At 47.0% G+C, this 21,959-nt stretch overlaps 1 protein-coding gene across 1 annotated transcript in view; it reads left to right on the top strand.

Annotated features, from left to right (window-relative positions):
- The window catches only part of DDX31 (DEAD-box helicase 31), a 66,306-nt gene that overhangs the window by 41,597 nt on the left and 2,750 nt on the right, over positions 1-21,959 (top strand). Inside the window, exons 18-19 of the mRNA XM_053373164.1 lie at positions 6,717-6,828; positions 14,117-14,294. Coding sequence (XP_053229139.1) covers positions 6,717-6,828; positions 14,117-14,294 — 290 coding nt within the window. The remainder of the gene's footprint in view (positions 1-6,716; positions 6,829-14,116; positions 14,295-21,959) is intronic.

The raw sequence follows: 21,959 nt of genomic DNA on the forward strand, positions 1-21,959 counted from the left end.
CAGGTGTGGTCATTGGCTACAACTCTACCCTATTTCCAGGGTGGCGGGTAGTACTTTGTGTGTCTGTGTCCTGCGTATTTTCCCTTTTCAGCTCTGAGTCAGTTTTTAATTTTAGATTTTTCTTCCTTTCCCCAGACCAGCTACCCTGGAAGGCAGAAATCAAAACATGCCCATTAGAGTGCAGTTTTTAAAAATAAAATCGCTCCCGGGGGGGGGGGGGATGAGAAGATGTATAAAGAGAATGTGTTGGCGGGGGGTTGATGCTAGTGGCGTGGGTTTCTTTTTTTAATGTGTTGTATCTCCCCCCACACTATTTCCTTCTCTTTTCTTTTTTTCCTGTTTGTTTGTCTCTCTCTGACCCCCAAACTTGCTTCTCTACCTGCTTGTACATAGGGGTTTGTGTGTGTGTGTGTATACACCCTTGATGAAATTGTTTTTTAAATAGATATATATAAACAAGTCTTCCTCCCTTCTTTTTCTGGAAAAAGGAGAGATGCCTCATTCTGAAACCTAAAAGGTGGGAAGATTTTTTTGGTGGGGGGGGGGAGAGGGAGAGGAATGGTGTGGAAGGAGAGAGAGAGAGAGAATGAGGAGTCCTTTGTAATATATTGCCATATTATCACTAAATCCCCAGACAGTTGTGGCATAGAAGCAAGTCACCTGTCACTTAAGTTTGAGGTCTCTTTAATTTTCTCCTGGAATTCGCGCCGGGCTGTCTTTAATTTGAGGCCTTTATTGGAATTCGGGAACCTTTCCTGCCTTCCCTGGTGCTCAGATCTATTCTGAGCTCAGATACAGAATGTATACAATAACCATCAGAGGGATTTGGAGAGGGCTGAAGCGCTGTTTATTTAACACTCTGGAGGGATTTTCGGGGTTTATGCCGTCCTCGCTGCCCGCTTTCAATAACGCTTTTGACAACCGTTCTGCCCTTCTCATTAATTTTAAACAGTTAAAACACCGGGAGGGGGGTGAGAGGGGAGGGGGGAAAGTTTTTCATTATTAAAGTGCTTTACTTTTTAATAACAGAGGATTCTGTCCACCGGGGGAAAGGGCAACTCGCTTAATTTCACATTCATATTAAAAAGATGGCAGGAGGGTGACACTCTCTCGCCACCCAGGAGGCTTAAGGAAAGAAAAAAGGTGGATCGGGGTGGTGTGGGCGAAGAGCGAGGGGGGAGAAGGGGGAGAGAAGGAAAGGAAGTTTTTGGTGTTTCACAACAGCTGAGACTTGACTCGCTTTAAAAATAATAATTGTATGTCGCTTGTCCACCAGAATGCACAAGGAAGTACATAAATGGACATATATTCATATATATAAATAAAAGAACATTGGGTTGCAACTGGTCCTACTCAAAGTAGACCCATTGAAATCAATATGCATGACTTTTTGTAAAAACCAGTGTGGTGCAGTGCAGGTAGAGTTTTGGACTAGGACCTGGGTTCGGATCACCACTTGGCCATGAAGTTCACGCTACCTGACTTGGATCACTGTGCCTGCCCTTTGGCCCATGACCTGTCTATTTCCTGGGGTTGTTGTGGAGATTAAATGAGGTTGGGGGAGAACCATGTACATCACCTTAAGGTCCTTGGAGGATGGAAATGGTGGGATATCCACTAAACAAGCAAACCATGTTGTGGTTTTGTTGCCATCAGGAGGTCTGGGAATCCTATGAAATAAACAATAATGTAGGCTCGTTATTTTCAGTGGGTCTGCTCTGAGTGGAACTTAGCTGGAGACAACCCATTGTGTGTAAGTCAGGACTAACACATCATAACTTTAAACAGCTGTTAAAGGTTTGCTGGAAAAGAGCACCATCAACAGGTCACATGCCAGAAGGGGTAAATTATCTGAACCAAGGATGGGAGAGTTGTGGCCCTCTAGTAGTTGTTGGACTATAAATCACATCATCCCTGACAGTTGACCATACTGGCTGGGGCTGATGAGAGTTGGAGTCCAGCACCTGTAGGGACGTAGGAAAGAAGGCTGGTCCATTAGGGCAAATGAGGCATTGCCACGCCAACCTCAGACTTCCCTCCAACAGCCCCACCTGCTTGCCTGCCTTCTTACTTCCAGTGCTGGTGGTAGCTCTGCCTGTTAGCTTCTTCCTCCTTAGCCTCAGTGTGGCCCCTTGTAGAATTCAGCAAGGAGGAGAGGATGGGGCTGACCCTGCTTGTCATTGCCTCTGGTTCCTTCTGCTGTTGGGCTTTCTGCCCTGCCAGTTCCAATAGGCACCGGCTTCCACAGGTTAGTCACCACTAATTTGAACAGGGCAGATAATTCTACATATGGGGCACTGCCCAAGAGGAGGTGCGCTTTATACATTTATTCTGCTCATGAACATTCTGTTTTTAATCACACACACACACACACAGCAGCAGCAGCAGCATATCTAACACTTCCACCCCTTTAACTCCATATTTTGGTATATATTGCAATACTTTTTCTCACTGCTAAACAATGTAACCAAGCACCCTTAGGTGTTTGAAATCTGAATTGGTTTTCAGCATTGCATTCTAAACAGAGTAAACGCCACACAGAAATTGCCCATTTAAAAGCACACTCCTCGAACCATTGCCACAGAATGTGCTTTTTGGAATATATGGAATTGGAAGTGTCTGAGAGTGTAAAGATTTTTCCATTTTGGTGAGACGAGCCAGCAACCTGGATTTAGTTGGCACATTTAATGCAGTCTTCTCACAAACGATGGTTTGCAAATCCAGATCTAGGCTTGGAAATATGCAGTCCCCCCTGAGTAGAAATTTATGCTTAGTGCAGGCAAAATGCAGCCAAGAATCATGCACTTCAAAGTCCTCCTGATAAATCAGTAGGATTTGGGTTGCAATCGTATACCAGTTTACCTGGAAATAAACCCCACTAAACTCACTGGGACTTACTTTTGGAATCTGCCGTATATGGCATCAGAATATTGGTCCATCTACCTCAGTATTGTCTACACTCTCCAGGGTTTCAGGCAGGGGGCATTTCCATCCCTACCTTGAAATGCTGGGAGTGAACCTGGAACTGTCTGCATGCAAAGCACAATGTTCAACCACCAAGCTACAGCCTTTGAACTGTTAAGCTCCTACTTGGCCATTCCCCATTGCACTCAATGTGTTCAGCTTTGGTTGAAGCGTGCCTTCCTACAGGAGTAGCCCACTGTCTTTTGCTCAACTTCAACCTCCTTCATCCCCTGGCCATTGGCCATGCCATCTGCCGGGGCTCCTGGGAGATGGAGTCCAAAAACATCTGGAGGGCACTATATTGTCCGTCGTTCCCCAACTATATTGTGAGTGACACACACTTCTGTCTATTATGAGGGACCATGGAGTGCACCTCTGAGGGTCAAACTGCTGGAGAATCACAGCACCTGCTGTGGCTGCAGAGGCCGGTAGCTCATAATTGCTGAGAAAGGGGCGAGGCAGGGCAGTCCTGACCTTAAGAAGACTCCAAAGTGCCCGCCCCTGGCGCCAGCCGATTGGCTGGCGGTGTGGGCGATGAATAATAAATAGCTAAGGGGATTCCCGGGACCCGCGGGGCTTCCTAGCCCCGCGAGAAGGTGATGGGGGCGTGCGCCCGCAACCCCACCCCCTCTTCAGGTCGGGAGTGTCTTTGTGTAGGGTTTCCTCCTTAGCCTTTCCTTCTCCTGAAGATGTCCCACAGGACAGTGGTAGATTGTTCCTCAGGGTTTCCTCTCAAAGTCTTTCTCATGAATGAGTGTAGTTGCAGGGCAGCGGAAGTTTAGGAACAGAATTTTTGTTCTCCAAAAACACTAGCATTTTATTAAATGCTAATGTAAGAAAACCATTCAGACAAAATGGAAGCTGCTTAACAATTAGATTGCAAAACCCTTAGCTAAGCCTTCCTTGCACTTGTTTACATTGGGATGTATAAGAGCATGAGAAGAGCCTGCTGGATCAGGCCAGTGGCTGACCGGATGCTTGTCAGAAAGCCACAGGCGCAAGGGACTCCCCCTCCTGTGGTTTCCAGCAACTGGCATACAGAAGCATACTGCCACCGATGGTGGAGGAAGAACATGGAAAGAGCCTTGCTAAACCATGCCAGAAGGGGTCCCATTCAGTCCAGCATCCTGTTCAAACAGTGGCCACACAGATATGAGAAGCCTGGAAGCGGGACCTGAGCACAGTAGCTCTCTCCCCTCCTGTGGGTTTCTAGCAACTGGTGTTCAGAAGCATTGCCGCCTCCAACTGGAGGCAGAGCATGGCCACTGTGGCTGGAAGCCATTGATAGCTTTCTCCTCCATAAATCTGTACCATCCTCTTCAAGCCGCCCAGTCCACTAGGCCACTTCAGAGCAGACCCACTGAAATGAACAGTCATCACTAATTTAGGTGCTTTAATTTCAGTGAGTCTGTTCTCAGCAAAACCTCAGTTGGATATGTTCTTTCATTTCCTTTTCCTCTTTCTACTTCCATAAGTTATCTTCCCGTTCCTCTTCTTAACAATACTGGCAGTTGCATTCCAAAAAATGGTGTTGTGGGGGGCACAGGGGAGGGACACAGAGTTAACAGGGAATATGCTACCAATGGCATAAATGCTTATTTAGCAAAGGATTAGAAGATGGGGGGAGCCTACCGTCTTTGGTAGATTGGCTTCAAAGATGCTGACAGGTTGCTATGTTATGTAAAATTGCACCCTCATCGCATAGATATGGTTAGCGATGCTGAAGGCCATGTAAGTTATTTTGGAAAGGTGGCAGGCGATCTGTGAGGGGGTTTTGCTCTGGAAGAAGAGAAATACGTTGGAAGGTGTGCGTCTCGAAGATTGTCAGTGCTGCCCCTAGGATGAGCTCAGGAGAAGTGTGTGTGTGTGTGTGTGTGTGTGTGTGTGTAATATATTATTTTTAATTGATTCAATTGGTATCCCACCCTTCCTCCTGAAGGAGCCCAGGGCAGCAAACACGTCAGTAATATAATTTTTTTTTTAAGCGTTCTAAAAACAGTTAACAACAGTGATCGCATGATGCCAGGAGCAGTGTATTTCAGCCACTGAATGTCTGGGTGATACAGGAATGCTTTTAGATTCCTCCTCGTTCTGATGGAGACAGGCACATCTTAACAGGGAGGGCATTCCACAAATAGGGAGCAGCCACTGAGAAGGCCCTGCCACAGGTCACCTCTAACCAAGCAGCCCCTAGTGGCGGCACCAGTAACATCATCTCACCTGCCAGTCATACAGACCATGATGGCTCTGTCCAGCCTTCATGGTGTTCCTCTGAAAGCCAGCTGCTGGAAATTGCAGGAGGGGAGAGTTGCTGTTGTACTCAGGCTGTGCTTGTGGGCTTCCCATTGGGGCATCTGTTTGGCCACTATGAGAGGAAGATGTTAGACTAGATTCACCATCGGCCGTATCCAGCAGGTTTTTATGATATTGGGGAAGGGGCTCTTTGTTTTAGACATTTTTGCTGTATGGTTGAATTTGGCTAGCTTCATTCACATCTCAGGAAGGGGAGGGGAGTTGCAACCCCAGAGAGCTTGGTGGCTATCAGTGCAAACTCAAAGATAAGACAGCACAGGCCCTGAATGCAGCCCTCTGGCTCCCTCTCTGGCTCTCAGGAGTCTCCCCAGGCCACCCCTCCTCTCCCTGGCCCCAAATATCTGAAAGATATTCTTCCCTACTGATACTTTCAGGCATTAAGATCAGCAGAGGGGACCCTCTTTATTTGTCCCACCACCTTCTTCCGCTTGGGCTGATAATGATAAAAATTGGTTGGCAAGGAAGCCAGCTCATAAAGTTTTTTAAATACAGTGGTGCCCCGCAAGACGAATGCCTCGCTAAACGAAAAACCCGCAAGACGAAAGGGTTTTCCGATTTTTAGCGGCTTCGCAAGACGAATTTCCCTATGGGCTTGCTTCGCAAGACGAAAGCCCATAGGGAAATCTCCGGGGACAGCGGGGAAGCGCAGCGCGCCTTCTCCTCTGTTCCCGGACCTGTCCTGAAGACTTGCGGTGGGAGGAAGGTTTTCCTCCCCACCGCCAACATTCAGAACAGCATGCTGAATGTTGGCGGTGGGGAGGAAAGCCCTCCTGCCACCGCAAGCCTTCAGGACAGGTCCGGGAACAGAGGGGAAGGCGCGCAGCGCTTCTCCTCTGTTCCCGGACCTGTCTTGAAGACTTGCGGTGGGAGGAGGGTTTTCCTCCCCACCGCCAACATTCAGAACAGCATGCTGTTCTTAATGTTGGCGGTGGGGAGGAAAAACCCTCCTCCCACCGCAAGCCCCGGGAACAGAGGAGAAGCGCAGCGCGTCTTCCCCGCTGTCCCCGGACCTGGTCTGAAGGCAGTCTCCATAGGAACGCATTAATTGATTTTCAATGCATTCCTATGGGAAACCGTGCTTCGCAAGACGAAAAACTCGCAAGAAGAAAAAACTTGCGGAACGAATTAATTTTGTCTTGCGAGGCACCACTGTACTAAATAACTGATCTGTTTTTTCCTGGAAGTCTGGTAACCTGGAAAGGGTGGCCTCTGCTTGGGACATTTAATATGTGACTTCCTTAATTGGCAAACACTTTTGGTACATTTGATCTGTTTTAATGGATGTTTCGTTTCAGTGGTTTTTACTGTTTGTTTCCCCCTTCTCTGTCCCCATGACAGAGCGATTCATAAGCTGAATAAACAGAAGTGAGGAACTGGGTATAAAATCTCTTTATTCTTCATTCTTCTTCCCCCTCCCCCACTTTCTTCGTCTGTTATAGAAGTTCCACAGCGATGACCCCCAGGAAGTGCGACGCAGAGCCACCATCTTGCAGACTGAATTCGAGAATTACGTCCACTCTAATGCAGAAACTGTTCAGCGGGCCAAAAAAGGTTAGGAGTCTTTTTGTTTTTGATAATCTTAGAATGTAATCCTTTTTTTTAGTTTTAGCAGGAGAAGAGGGGGTGATGAAAAACATTTTTTACTATTGCATCATTGAGTGGTGTTTCTTAAAACATTATTATATTTTATATTTCATCCTTCCTTCTGAAGGAGCCCAGGGCAGCAAGCAGGGTAACAGAACACAATGAAAACTCCCCAAAACAACCTTCTGAAACCAGCTAAAACCTTCTAATAGGTTTAGGTGAAATGCCATAGTGCTAACTCTGTCATAACCAAGTTCAGCTTTCAACAGCCAACCCTATATAGGGCAAGGACCATAGCTCAATGGTAGAGCATCTGCTTTGGATGCAGAAGGTCTCAGCTGCAGCCCTCAGCATCTTCAGGTAGGGCTGAGAGAGCCTTATGTCTGAAATCCTGGAAAGCCACTTCCAGTAAATGCAGAGAACACCGAGCTTGAAGGACCAATGGTCTGACCCTGTATAAGGCAGCTTCCTATGTTGTACACTTAGATGTACACCCTCCCCTCCTCGGCACGAGAATGAATTCCACCCTCTTGCTCACTGCAACTAAACTATGGTTAGTTGAAATCAGAAGCAAAATCATATTTTCCTGGGCATCTCGGAAACATCTTTCCATCATGCTGCTATGGTTCAGCACACGGGTAGCTGAACTTTTTGAGCCCAAGAATGAATCTGCAAACATCACAGTCACAATTTTCAAACACAACAACCAATCACAAAAAGCAACATATTCTACTGGCTGCAAGAGAACACTGCTTTCAGGCCCATTTTCAGCAGGAGGAAGAGCCAGGAAGAAACCTTCTAAAGTTTGGTCCCAAGGCCACTCCCCCCCCCCCTTTACTTTTTCTACTCTGCTGTGGAACCATTGGCACACAACCAGTCCGGAATATGATTTCTCCCCTCACATCCCATTTTACGGACAAGGAAGCAGTGACCCTCCAAATTCTGCAGTCTTCAGGATTTGCTTGGTGGGACTGGGCATAATTGACCAGCAGGCATCTTCTTGGCTGTGTTCTACACCATCAACGGTGGCATGAGATATCAAGGGTGGGGGTGGGGAGAGGCTCTTACATTACCAAACCCATATTGGTGCTCGCAGTTTATGCAGTTGAGGGCTCCATAAAGGCAGATGTGATTCTCTTCTTCCGTGCCAGAGCCTGAACCTTTATGCAACGCTGGATGACTGCAGAGGGAGAGATACCAGCCCTGCATTTCCCATGAATATCTTAAACGCTTCCCTTTCTCTCTCCCTCGCCCTCTGTGTTTTCCCAGTTTTGCGTCCCATGCAAAGGTGGCTCCTCCTTGCCCTTCCTCCATCACCCCATCTTTCTTGCTGTCTGCATATGCAGGATTTCCAAACGCCGGCTGGCTTCCATAAACCTCCCTCCATTCTTCCTCCTCTGTTGAAGCCAAGGATGGTGAATAATTAACGCGGCAGCTGGCTCTCCTGTTTATGGCAGGAAATCAAACGGAAACGATGCCAAATGCACAGTTCTCTCTCTCTTTCTTAGCCTTCTCTCCCCACCCCAAGCTCTTCGCTTCAATTTATGTTTTGACCTGGTCGATGTTGTTGGTAGCCAGCGTTGCCTCACAGAACCCTTTCCCAAAGGAGCAGCTACTTTTTAAAAATATCTGGCTGTTCATCCTCACTCTGTTCTTTAGGAAGGGCCCATAGCTCAGTGGCTAGAGCTAGGATGGAAACCCTTCTTGCAGTCCAAGGGCCGTGTTTCCTCCTGTAGAACTTTTCGGGGGCCGTGTGGAGACTTGACCACCACAGTTTTCCTAACTCTTTCCTTTGTGGCTGTGGGGGACACGGGTGGTGCTGTGATCTAAACCACTGAGCCTCTTGGGCTTGCCGATCGGAAGGTCGGTGGTTCAAATCCACGCAATGGGGTGAGCTCCCGTTGCTCTGTCCCAGCTCCTACCAACCTAGCAGTTCAAAAGCATGCCAAAAAGTGCAAGTAGATAAATAGGTACCACTCCGGTGGGAAGGTAAACTGTGTTTCTGTGTGCTGCTCTGGTTTCGGTGTTCCGTTGTGCCAGAAGCGGCTTAGTCATGCTGGCCACATGATCCGGAAAAACTGTCTACGGACAAACACCGGCTCCCTCAGCCTGTAAAGCTAGATGAGCGCCGCAACCCCAGAGGCATCTGCGACTTGACTTAACTGTCAGGGTACTTTTTAGAGCATCTGCTTTGCCCACAGAAGGCCCCAGAGTTCAATCACCAGCATCTCCAGATGGTTTCTTGTCTGAAATCCTGAGGAGCTGCTGCCGGTCAGTGTAGACAGTGCTGAGCTAGATGGACTAGTGGCCTGACTGTGAAGGACCTTCCTACATTGCTGTTTGAAGCACCATGGCTTCATTGCAGAGCACCTGCTTTGCATGCAGAAGGTCCTGGTTTCAATCCAGGTAGGACTGGGTGAAACCTCCTGTTTGAGAGTTGCTGGAGAGCTGCTGCCGGTCAGTGTAGACAACACTGAGCTGTATGAACCAATGGGCTGACTCCGTATAAAGCACTGGGAATTGTGGGGGCAGATTTAAAATGGCAGGCACTGTGATTCTCCCAGCGGTTTGACTTCACCCCCAGAGGCGCACTCCATTGTCTTTCAAGACAGATGGATGCGAACAAGTAAAAAGAAGAAGAAGAAGAAGAAGAAGAAGAAGAAGAAGAAACCCAAAAATCTGAAAGAGATTGATTATATTCGTTTTAGCATAGATTGGGAATGTGCAAAATCAACAAACTTACTCCAAACCTTGGTGACAAATTGACAATTTCAACTGCTTTTCATACATTTGATTTTTACGTGCCCAAAGATAATATGCAAAGTTATGCATTACAGTGGTACCTCAGGTTAAGAGCTTAATTTGTTCTGGAGGTTCATTCTTAACCTGAAACTGTTCTTAACCTGAGGTACCATTTTAGCTACTGGGGCCTCCTGTTGCCGCCGCACGATTTCTGTTCTCGACCTGAAGCAAAGTTCTTAACCCGAGGTACTATTTCTGGGTTAGCGGAGTCTGTAACCTGAAGCGTCTGTAACCTGAGGTACCACTGTATAGCTATACTCCAGATCCCACAGAACCAATCTGACAGAGGTGAAGTTACTTTGAATTGCATATAACCAAGTTCCACTGAGAGTGGCCCTATTAAAGTTCATGGACCTAAGTGAGCCATGTCCTTTAGTTTCAAAGGGGCTACTCTGAGTAGGATTAACATTGGATACCCCTCCCTCACCCTGCAATTCATGGGACCTGTCATATTAGCTACCATTAGTAGTTGCTGCCCTTGCAAAGGTTGACCACGGCATGTTCTGGTGGGATGCACATTCAAACTGGGTGCAATGAGAAAGGGGGACCATTTCATTCGTGGCTCCAGAATAACCTCCTAAAGGAGGTTTGCCAGCCATGTAGCTTCCTTGCTATTCGGGTGAGAGTCTCTATTGGTAGTTACCACATAGCTCATGTGCACTAGGAACTGTGCATTCATTATTGTAAATCCCCCTTCCAGCTGAGATCAGACAGCCCCCCCCCCGCCTCCCTGCTGAACCTCAGACATTTAATGTAGACGTTTCTATTCAGAGTTGTGTTGTGCCTTTTTATGGGGTGGGGATTACCTATGAACTTGGGTTGTTGTTTTTTAATGCCATATTAATCTGATTGATTAATTGTTTTATTGATTGCTCTGTAAGCCTCTTGTAACCATCTACGGTCAGTCTGTTGAGTAGGGGAGACAGTGGTACTGAACCTGCTGGCTGCTTTTTTCATAGTCCTCTGCCTCTGCCTTTTTAAACAAGGTTTTTAGATAAAGGTTTTCCTGATGTTTTCTGTATTGTGGTCATTCGCCTTGAGCTCAGGAAGGGAAAACACAGGTGTGCATACCCACAAAAATGGCAGACTCTGACTTGTGTTTCCAGTTTTTTTCCTCCTCCCTGCCCAATATGGACTAGGAACTTGCTTTGTGTGGTGGAGCGGGAAAGAAGCAGAGACATGTAGGCCAGCCCGGAGCATTTCTGTGCTTTGAACCGAGCAACTCTTGTCCATGTGGCTTTTGAACCACCTGTATGATGAAGTTGGGCCTGAAGTCGTGACTGAACATCTTAAAATATCAAACATTACCTTTAGAAAGGTTGGCAACTCACTCCCCCGCCCCTGCCGGTAATTTCCCCTCTCTTTCTTCCTGTGTTCCCCCTCCCCCGCCAGACGGGTCTCTAAAAAATTGATGATGTGAAATGAGAAGAAGGGGTTGCAACGCTCTCTCCTTCGTTACTCCCTCATTGATTGGGAAATGGTGTTCGCTTTGCTTGGCAAACAGAGCTTTGATGGATTCCCAGAGTCCTTCCAGGAACTGATCTCGCTAAAATGACATTTTTATTACTGTTCGTAAACCCCAATCTCCTGCCACCCCTGAGAGATTAGGCTTAAGCTGTGGGCAAACGTGCTGGTCTACTGACTCAGTGAGGAAGGGCAAAAGAGACTGGTGGGGGAGCAGTGTTAGATTTCGATGCAGTTAAGGGACTGGGGTGGTCTGGGGTGGGGAGGCAGGGGTCTGAGATGAGGGTAGGGAGAGAAAGTGGGGAGGGGTCCTGAGCTTCATCGCTGGGATTTATTTGAAAACCAGAAATGTGAGAATTCTGGGGTGAGAATCGGAGGGGAACGAGAACTGGGGGCTAACCCTGCAAAGCATGAAATCTTTAGCGGCCTCCTTTGCAAGTACAGCCATACTTCATGTTACGTCCACTTCAGGTTACGTTCTTTCAGGTTACGTCCCGTGGTGACCCGGAAGTACCGTAAAGGGTTACTTCCAGGTTTCGCCGCTTGTGCATGCGCAGATGCGCAAAATGACGTCACGCGCATGCGCAGAAACGGTGAATCGCAACCCGTGCATGCACAGACGTGCCGCTGCGGGTTGTCTTCTTTTCATGTTGCGAATGGGCCTCTGGAATGGATCCTGTTCGCAACCAGAGGTACCACTCTCTACGTACCTACATAGTTTTATTTGTATGCCAGCTTTCTACAGTTCAAACCACGCTCAAGGTTTGAACCACGCTCTTACAAACCACGCTCTTACAGCATGAAAAGAATTCATAACTACAACATAGCAGAAGTAGTCATGAACAATAAATAAAACATTTTTAAAAATACACAACCGGACTGAACAATTTCCACATAAATTACAAGATCTAAAATAAAAAATTAAAAAAAACCTCAACAGCGACAACCCCCCAAAACACCCCATGCCAGGAATCTGTTAAGCAGCCTCAGCCCCTGTATCTTATCTGGAGTTGGGCTATACCTCCAGGCCAGGAGGAAAATGGTGTGCAAGTCTTCCAGGACTCATAGCCAATAGTTTAGAAGTGCTCAGTGGACATTGCAGTAGCTGTCCCTATGGTGGCCTGCAAGAGTCACACAAGGCATTTGTTTGGGTTTTTTAAACCTTTTAAAAGAAGTGCTTGTGCTGCTTTACAGCTGCTTTTTCTCCATCTGGGGTCAACAGAGAGGGAGGGGCAATCCTCAGAATGACCCTGAAAACTGTAAGACAAGGATTCCCAAACTATGTCCTTGAGCTTCACGGTGTGTCTGCGGATCTCTGGTTGAAGACATTAGGCGGACCTTCCATCACATTAAACATTCGTATTAATTTTTAGTTGCATTTTTATTTCTCCTTTTATTTCTTCTTGTTGTATTTTATCAAATCACAGTTTGGAATTGTCTGGATTCTGTGGGATGCAAATCATAACACAATAGAATTCAATATAGAAGAAACAAAAGGAGCAATAAGAATACAGTTGAAAACCATACAGGCTCTAGCACACCGCTTTGCAATTGCTACAACAGGCAGAAAAATTATTAAGTCGCCTGCCAAGACCTTCAGCGATCTTCAAGTTGGGTGGGGTGAGTATGGGAGCTACTGATACAAGGGATTTTAATAAAAGTAGTAAGCTGCCCAATACCTTACAACGGGAAAATGACAGATGATAATTCAAGCATTACAAATAAACAATTCATAATACAGGTTGTAGATAATATGCATAGGGCTAAATTTTACTCTTGAGTAGACCCATTAAAATTAACACACCTTAAGTTGGTCATGTCTTTCGATTTCAGTGGGCCTACTCTGAGTAGGACTAACATGGGTGACAACCTGCTATCATGAATTATTTGAGACAGATCTCTCTCATCTCTCTCTCTCTCTCTTTCTCTCTCTCTCTCTCTCTCACACACACACACACACACACATATATGTATATGAATACAGACAACTTCCCATATGTGCATGCTGTACAGTGGTACCTCGGTTTAAGTACTTAATTCGTTCCAGAGGTCTGTTTTTACCCTGAAACTGTTCTTAACCTGAAGCACCACTTTAGCTAATGGGGCCTCCCACTGCTGCTGCGCCGCCGCCACACGATTTCTGTTCTCATCCTTAAGCAAAGTTCTTAACCTGAGGTACTATTTCTGGGTTAGCAGAGTCTGTAACCTGAAGCGTCTGTAACCTGAGGTACCACTGTATTTGTGCAGGAACATGCATACATGCAATTCTGGGAACTCAGAAGTGGATCCCAGAAATGGGGAGCATCCTGGAGAGTCCTCCTGACTTGCAAGCCTGGAAAGGACATTCTCTTCAAACTTTGGGGAGGGTCTCCTCGTGAGCAGGATGCCTCCCCGCCTAGCAGCTGACATGCAGGGTAGTGAAACAGCAGCCACTTCCTTGCACCTCATCTGTGCAAGCTCTGCTTCCCCTCCGGCTTGCACATGTGAGCTGGATGGACAGCAGAGCTTGCACAGCTGATGGGCAGGGAAGCTTCTGTAATAAAATTAGTCCCTAAGCCATGCCAATCAGAAAAAAACCCAACATCAAATCACATCTTACGCACTTGTGGGTTTTTTAAAGCAATAAAAATGTGATCCTTTATGTGTCTACCCAGAAATAAGCCCCGTTGAGTTCAAAGGGACTCTTTCCTTGGTATATTAATGTAGAATTGCAGACAGGTTCTGAAAACCACCCATGTTTTAACTGCTGTTGTGATACACAAATGTTGCCCAGTGCAGGGGATTTATTTTGGTAATTTGATGGTATGTGACTGGCTTTCTGCATATGCTTAGTGGACATTACATCTGTTTTGGAGGTGAGCTTGAGCTCAAATGAAGAGTGTACCAACAGGGAGATAATCTCACCTGAGAGGCGATAGCACGTAATCCCTTTTGCAAAGGAAAATTCCCAACAGCCACATTCATTTTTCTTCCTCCCTTTTCCCTCCAGCTCTGCAGTCTTTCATCCGGTCATATGCAACCTACCCAGCCAGCCTCAAGCACATCTTCCACGTCAAGTCTCTCCATCTGGGCCATGTGGCAAAGAGCTTTGGGCTCCGGGACACCCCTAAGAATCTCAGTGCCACCTCTGCCTTCCCAAAGCAAGCAAAGAACCAGAAGCAGAAAAGGTAAAGGCTTTGCTTTCCAACTCAGTGTGCGGGTTTGACATAGGAACAATGGGAAACCGGTGGCCTTCCAGATTCGCATCAGCCCTTGCAGCTAACATGACGAGCCGCCGGGGAGAATGGAAGCTGAAACGCAGGAGCCTGTGGAGGGTCACAGTCTCCTCCATTCCAGATTGAAGCAGCAGCATTGGCTACTGCATACAGCAAATGGAGGGATGCCTCTGTTTAGAAGAGACAATCAGGAAAAAGGGAGGATACCTCTTCTTCGATTTGGGGTGGGGAACCTGCAGCCCCTCTAGATGTGGTTGGACTACCCCAAGTCCCAACTGCACCAGCTAGCATGGCCCAATGGCCAGGGGAGAATAGGAGCTTGGAGTTCAATATATTCTAGAGATCCCCCAGTTCTGCTTTAACCTGTAGAGCCATTGGGTGGCCTGGGCAAGACCCTTCCCCATTTCAGCTGTTCCTCCTCTCAATACAGCAATGTGCATCTACCCAAAGGAAGCCTTTCTGTGTTAACACTTGTTTTGTGTGCTTGATTGGTGCATGAGCAGAAAGGACCCCACACTCAATGCCAGACACATGCACTCCTCTCTTCCGCCACCAGGAGGAGATCTTTGCCAGAGTTAGGAGTGCAGGAAGCTGCCTCATACTGAGTCAGACCATTGGTCCATCTAGCTCTGTATTGTCTACCAGGGGTAGCCCTAAGTGTGGTGCTCTTCAGCAGTTTTGGATGTCAGCACCCATCAGCCCCCAGCCAAGATGTCCAATGGTCCAGAGTGATGTGTCTGCCTCTCCTTGACCTGCTGCCTGTCAGTGTCATTGGGTCACCTCAGACTCCACCATCCAGTGGATAAAATCCTAAATAACTTAGGCCAAAAATATATGAGGGACTGCCTCCTTCCATACAGACCCTCTTGGGTGCTGACATTGGCAGAGGGGATGCTCTTGCTAGTTACACCACCAAGTTGTGACGGGTGGCAGCCGAGGAGAGGGCCTTGCTTGTCTGTAACAGACCCTAAGCTGTGGATCCCCCTCCGCAAAGGGGTGAGTCTGGCTTCTTCACTCTACAGGCGAATGCTGAAGATGCATCTCTTTACCCTGAGACACCTGAGATGTGCCTTTTCAGGGCCCTGCCATTCCTGTGACCGTAATCTGTTTTAAACTTTTGAATCCTGAGTTTTAAAGTGTTGCAGCCTGTCATAGGACCTACTCTTTGTCGTCATCATCATTTTAGAGTGTGAGGAAATCCAGTCTCTCTGCACCTTTCTGAATCCTCACCACTCTGCCACCACATTTATTCCCAAGCCATGAATGCTCTCCTCTTTTAATGTTCCTGTTTAGATAAGAGGGCCTATCAGATTTCTTTTTTAAAAAAATATTCAACTGTGGGGTGTTCTTTTCAAGTGTGCTTTTCTTTTTCTAAATCATACTTTTTAATCCATGCATATATACTGCTCTCTAAACCACCTTTGCTTTAATTCAAAGAAAACCATGGTAAGAAACAACTCCCAAACTACTTTCTTCTTCTTCCTCCTCCTCCTCCTCCTCCTCCTCCTCCTCTTCTTCTTCTTCTTCTTCTTCTTCTTCTTTTCTTCCTTCACCTTCTTTCAATTTCTTCCCTTTCTCTTTCTTTGCTGTTTCATTCTTGTCCTTTTCTCCCAAGCCTGCCTTCCTTTTTGCAAATATCCGTGTTGCTTTTCTCAGTTTTTCCTTTTATTTCTTTCCTTGGGTCCCTCTCTTTTTTTGTATATACTCCATTGCTGTAAAATTGTTTCAAAAAAACAACAACGCTCCAGTCTGCGCAAAGCGTCGGCTGTTCAATTATAAAGGCCCCCTTAATCCATGTCACGATTTGCTGGGGCCGCTGACATCTTTAGCTCGGGCCATCCGAGAAGCAAAATTAAAGAAACGAAGTATGTTTTTGGGGGGGTGCAGGAGGACTGGGTGGGGGACGGGACCCACAGAGCAGTTGTTGGGAGGGGATTCAGGACGAACCGCATTGTCCCTGCCTTCTTTCTCCCTGCGGACTGCTTCTGCTCACCCTCACCAGCAGATGGGCAGCAGGACAGGAATGCCCCAGCGAGCAGGGGATTTAACGGAGCTTTATTTAGCTAAGAATAGCCTGATTAGCTGATAAAGAGCATGTAAGATGGTATGGGGCAGGCTTTGATGTCTCCTTAGCCCAGCAGGGAACGGGGTGATGACTGACACCAGCAGTCTCACTGGATTACAGCAGGTGGGGACAATGTCTCCCTCTGTTCCTGAGATGTTGTTTCTCTGTTAAAGCTACCCCCCCCACTTCTTTTCCAGAGGTTGTGTGTTAGGGGGCCCTTTCCATCCCTCCCAATGGGGGGGGGGGAGAAAAGCTTGCATTGCCATTTCCACAAACTTAGCAGAGAGCAAAAACTGGACAGCAGCTGGGGAGCCATCAGGAGAGATGGGGGTGATTAATGTTTCCAACCAACCCACTTCCTGATCTAAAGAGAGCCAGTGGGTGGCATCTTGGAACAAAGAGACCCACCAAGTTCAGATCCCTATAACCAGTGCTATTTTTCTAGAAAAAGAGGTGCCGGAACTCACCCTGAACGCCTGCCTCGTTCTCTTAGAATGGCAGTGACACCCACCCGAGAGGTGCCGGGACAGAGCTCCAGTGAGTTTCTGGCCAAAAAGAAAGCCATGCCTGTTATACTCCCCTGATCTGCCTATCCTACCTCACAGGGTGGCTGTGAAGATTAAAGGTGGGAGAAGCAACTCAACATTCCTGAGCTCTTTGGGCAAAGAGCAGGATAAAAATTAGGAGTAGGGTTATTATGCCCCATCCCCCTTCTTCAAGCTGCTGTTTCGTCCCACTGGGAGAGACATTCATGGAAGTACTGTCATTCTCCCTACAGGAATATAGTACGGTGGTACCTCAGGTTAAATACTTAATTCGTTCCGGTGGTCCGTTCTTAACCTGAAACTGTTCTTAACCTGAAGCACCACTTTAGCTAATGGGGCCTCCCACTGCTGTGCGCTGCCGGAGCATGATTTCTGTTCTCATCCTGAAGCAAAGTTCTTAACCTGAGGCGCTATTTCTGGGTTAGCGGAGTCTGTAACCTGAAGCGTATGTAACCCGAGGTACCACTGTAGATTCATGAGGGGTGTGTACTTTTGATCAGAGGTGTTTCCAGATTGATCTTTTTAGTGCTTTCGCTAGGGCTCAGTACATTTATTTTCTTTTTAAAAATAAAATAAACAGGTGAAAACATTAATAGCAATGGGTCTAATGGATTATGGGATTATATCCAGTCGTATTTTATTCAAAGTAGACCCACTGAAATTAATGTACATAAGATGGTCGTGCCAATCAGTTTCAGGGGGTGTACTCTTGAGGAGGGCTTACATTAGATCTATTCCTTTGCTTTGGGGGTGAGGGCGCTGGGCTGCTTAAAAAGATATGCAGCATGATTTATATACCACTTAATCAACAAAACCCTCCAAGCAGTTTAAGTAAAACAAAGCTTTTAATCCTGATGAATTTTGCCTCTGACCACACCCTTCCTTGGAATGCACCCCCTGAAAGGTTGATTCGGTTTAATACAGCCCTGACATTGCAGGTGGTTCCACACCCCTGACCTAAGGGGGTCCCCCCTTCCTCTCTGCCTGTCACTGTCAGAATACCAGGTACTGATAGATCCACCTCATACATTTGAAGCACGTCCAGTGTGCATTTAAGGCACATGATTTCCCCCAGAGGATCCTGGGAACTGTAGTTTAAGAATGCTATGAATTGTACTCTGTGGTCGGACTGCAGTTCCCAGGATTCTTTGGGGGAAGCTATGCACTTTAAGCATATGATGTGGATCTGGTTGTGTCACCTGTTAAGTATTATGGAACTATGCTTCCCCTTCCACCCCATGAGTAGATTTTCATTTTTTAATTCATATTCAAGTAGATGCAGGTTTTAATTGAATTGTTAATAGATAGACGGTCTAAGACTTGTGATTAATTGATCTAAAATTTCTTTTAAGTGGGTAACAGTACCATTATTTTAAAAAAAATTTCTGGAGGGTATAATTCGAAACTGAAAGGTCTGGTAAAAAAAAACCTGTTGCCTGCTGTTTTCGTTATTTTTGCAGGATTTTATATTCTGAAACTTTTGCTGCTTTGCATAATTTATTCTGGCTTGCCTAGGCACAGGGTGGGGGTGGGGAGAGAAACTAGTCAGAGGCATGAAATCCCACACTCTGAAAACATATTCAGTCCCCCTATCTAGCTGACTATATATCCCAGCTTCCCAGATCTCCCTACATATTGCTCACAGGTTTGGAAGTATGCCTGATTTATTTTATTATTTAGGTAATTTTATTTATTCATTCATTCAGCCAGTCATAAAACTTTAATACTGCTTAATATAATAAGTCTCTATGCGGTTTGCATAAAAATATACCCAATAACATTTAGTAAAAAATCCTAAAAACTAGATTAAAAAACAGAGCAAAGCTCTACATCACTCTCTCACACACAAATAACAAATAGTTTGGCCTCCGTAAGGACTAGAAACTTGCTCAGTTTTTATTATTTTTAATTGTTTTAATGAAAGCAGATATTCTTCAGAAGCTGCATCCTGCACCCAAAACCATATTCTGTGGTGTTGGTGTTGGTGTCTGGAATGTGTAATTTTTCTGCCTGTGTTAAGAATCAATACCTCAGAAAGGCATGATCCGTGTAGTACAGAGTCCATTTCTATATCTGAAATCTGGCCCTTAAATTTTGCCTGATTATTCTTATTTTTAAAAAAGAAGAAATATGTCCAAGACTAGGCATATTCTACAAGTACAAAAACAATGGTTTGTCTCCAGTTAACATACTCAGAGTAGACCCATTAAAGTTAATGAGCCTAAGTCAGCCATGTCTATTAATTTCAACCGGTCTACACTGAGTATAACTAACACTCTATACAACTCAATATTTCTTCTCAAATTGTTTTTTTAAAAACAAAACAAAACAAAACCAACAACTATGGGTTTATAGTCCTTCAGCTTGCATGATCGAAATGAGAGCAGGCCTCAAATTTTAGCTTTTGCAGATTACTCCCTATTGCCCCCAATACAAAACGATCAGGTCTAATTAAACGCAAGTCACACACAGCCTCTTCTGCATTGCTTTTTGAGTAATGAGAGAGAAGTTGGCCCTTGTCGGGGACAAACATGTGGAAGAGGGTTGTGAGAGAGAAAGAGAAGTACATTGCATGAGCAGACCTAACATCCTAACGCTCTTTGAACTTTTCTCTTTGGCCAGATTTTTTTGGGGGGGTGGGGGAGGCCGGCACAGCCCCCTTAGAGGACGGGCTCTCTCAGGCAAAGAAGCCCTCCCAGGCCAAGCTGCAGCTGCAGAGCTTTCTCCCTGCAAAGCAATCTCCTCGTCGTCAGATTGGAGTCCTTTTTCAGCTGCCAATTTCCTTGTGGCATTTGCTGCTTCCTTAATATCACTTAATTAGTGGCAGGGAAAGCTTGGAGCCTGGCCCAGGGAGGAATTTGGGGCGTTTTCCCCCTCCTCTGGATGGTGCTCTGCTGCAGAAATAAATAGAGTCCGGTGGGTGGGGGGAGCTTTGAGACTAGAGAAGAGTTGAGCCAAGTGCAAGATCAAGAAAGGGGTTCGTTTTGCAAGGGAGAGGCTGGTATCATGGAGGGAGAGGGCTATCAATGGCTACCAACCACGGTAGCTATGCTGTTCCCCCACAGTTGGGGGCAGCAATGCTTCTGAATGCCAATTGCTGGAAACTGCTTAAGGAGAAAGTGTTCTTGTGCTGGGGTCCTACTTGTTGGTTTCCCACAGGCTTGTAGTTAGCCACTATAAGAACAGGATCCTGAACTAGATGGGCCATTGGCCTGGTCCATCAGGCTCTTCTCATGTTCTTACGATATAAGAGACTTGATGGGTAGTTTGAGACAGAGGTGTAGTTAGGGGGGCGAACATGGTGCCACACTGCATGGGGCAACACTTACCGCGGGGCCTGCAGTGCACGCCAGCCACACATCTCTCCTGGGAGTGACACAGTGGCTTGGGCGCCTGCAGGCTCTGCCATGCCCAAAAGGGCAATGTGGGGCTTGCGTCTGCCCGTTGCCTCCCGCTCAGCTCCTTGGAGGCTCCGCGGCATGCCCCGCCCTATGGGTGGCCTGCCCCGGGTGCAGGGTGCATGCCACCCCAGGCGGCCGAGCGGCTAGCTACACTGCTGAGCCTCAGTAGGGGACCCACAGCTCTTTTTCATCAGCGCATTGCTTCCTGCCTAAACGTTCTGCTTCATATTTTCCCCTTTCTTCACCCTTTTCAACCTGGATGAGGAATCTGCAGGTGTCTACATAATGGGCAGTCCACATTTTCAGTCCCAAAACTCCCACCATCATCCTTGACTGTTGGCCTGGGGCTGAAGGGATTTGGAGTACAACACCAGGATTGGGCCACAGGTTCCCTATGTAATGTTCTCAACTCTATTTCCATTATTTTTTCCCTAGACTGCACCTCTGCTTGTGCCCTTCAGATGTTGTTGGATTCCAACTCCAGTCGGCCCCCAAACCCTGCCAAAGAGCATGGCCAGTAGCCGGGGATTATGGGTTCTGGAGTTCAGCATGGGCCTCTGAGGCCAGGCGATCCCAGTTCAGGAGTGGCCTAAACTGGGCATAAACACTCCTATTTACAGAAGTCACAAGACTCCAGCGACAAGATGTAATCTAGGAGCACACCCAGACTATATAGTTTCCCCCTTCAAAACGATGCACAGCCCCTTAGAGCATACCTGGGCGTTGACCAGGTTGGCCCTCACCAAGGGCCAAGGCCCAGGGTGTGTGTGCAAAAAATGTGCTTCTTCACCCTGGCTCGGAGTGGCTAGGAGCCCACTTTCCCACCCGTGCACTCCCTGCGCTGCTCTGGGCAGCCAACATGTCCTTGCCAAGGCACAGTGGATGGGAAGGGGATGCACTGATACAGCTCCTTGTGAAGGGTGCATGGGAGCCTAAGTATGTCTCTGCTTCAGAGCACGTTCTTCATCTAATTCCCAGAGTCACAAAACACCCTCCAACCGTACGGCATCAGGTTTGTGAGGAAACAGACTCTTAGGCCAAGTTTGGCCCATGGGCCAGAGGTTCCCCACCCCTGACCCTAGGAAAGGGTTGCAGACTGCAGCATTACTGGAACTTTTGCCCTGCAGGCTGCCCCTTTCGCCTCCACCAGTGTGTTGATGCTGTGTCCTGATTTGATGAGATCATAGTTTTTTTAAAAAAATCTTTCCGAGATACGCCTTTCAGCATCAGCCAGTGTTGCCATGTAGTGGAGACATCTGCTAGGTTGTCTGAAGGAGCATATCTCAGTTGATAGATGCTATGCCCCACTCCTACACTGCTGCCACCAACCCTCCCCATAAGACACTCCCACCCCCACCCCCCCTTCACAGCACACATCAGCCACAGATGGCTCATTTGACTCAGTGGGTAGAAAAGCAGGTGTTCAGATAGCATTAAGCCAGAGGTATCCAAGCCTCATTGCTTGGCACTGCCAGCCACCGGATGGGGCAAGCAGTGAGGAACCTCCGTCAAATGGATTGACGACATGATCCGTGTTGAAAACAGTCCCTGATAAATGGCGGCCTCTTCTCCAGAGACGCACCACGGGTCCAAGAGGGGCGAGTGT

The sequence above is a fragment of the Podarcis raffonei genome, chromosome Z, assembly GCF_027172205.1.
Source record: "Podarcis raffonei isolate rPodRaf1 chromosome Z, rPodRaf1.pri, whole genome shotgun sequence".
Classification (NCBI taxonomy): domain Eukaryota; kingdom Metazoa; phylum Chordata; class Lepidosauria; order Squamata; family Lacertidae; genus Podarcis; species Podarcis raffonei.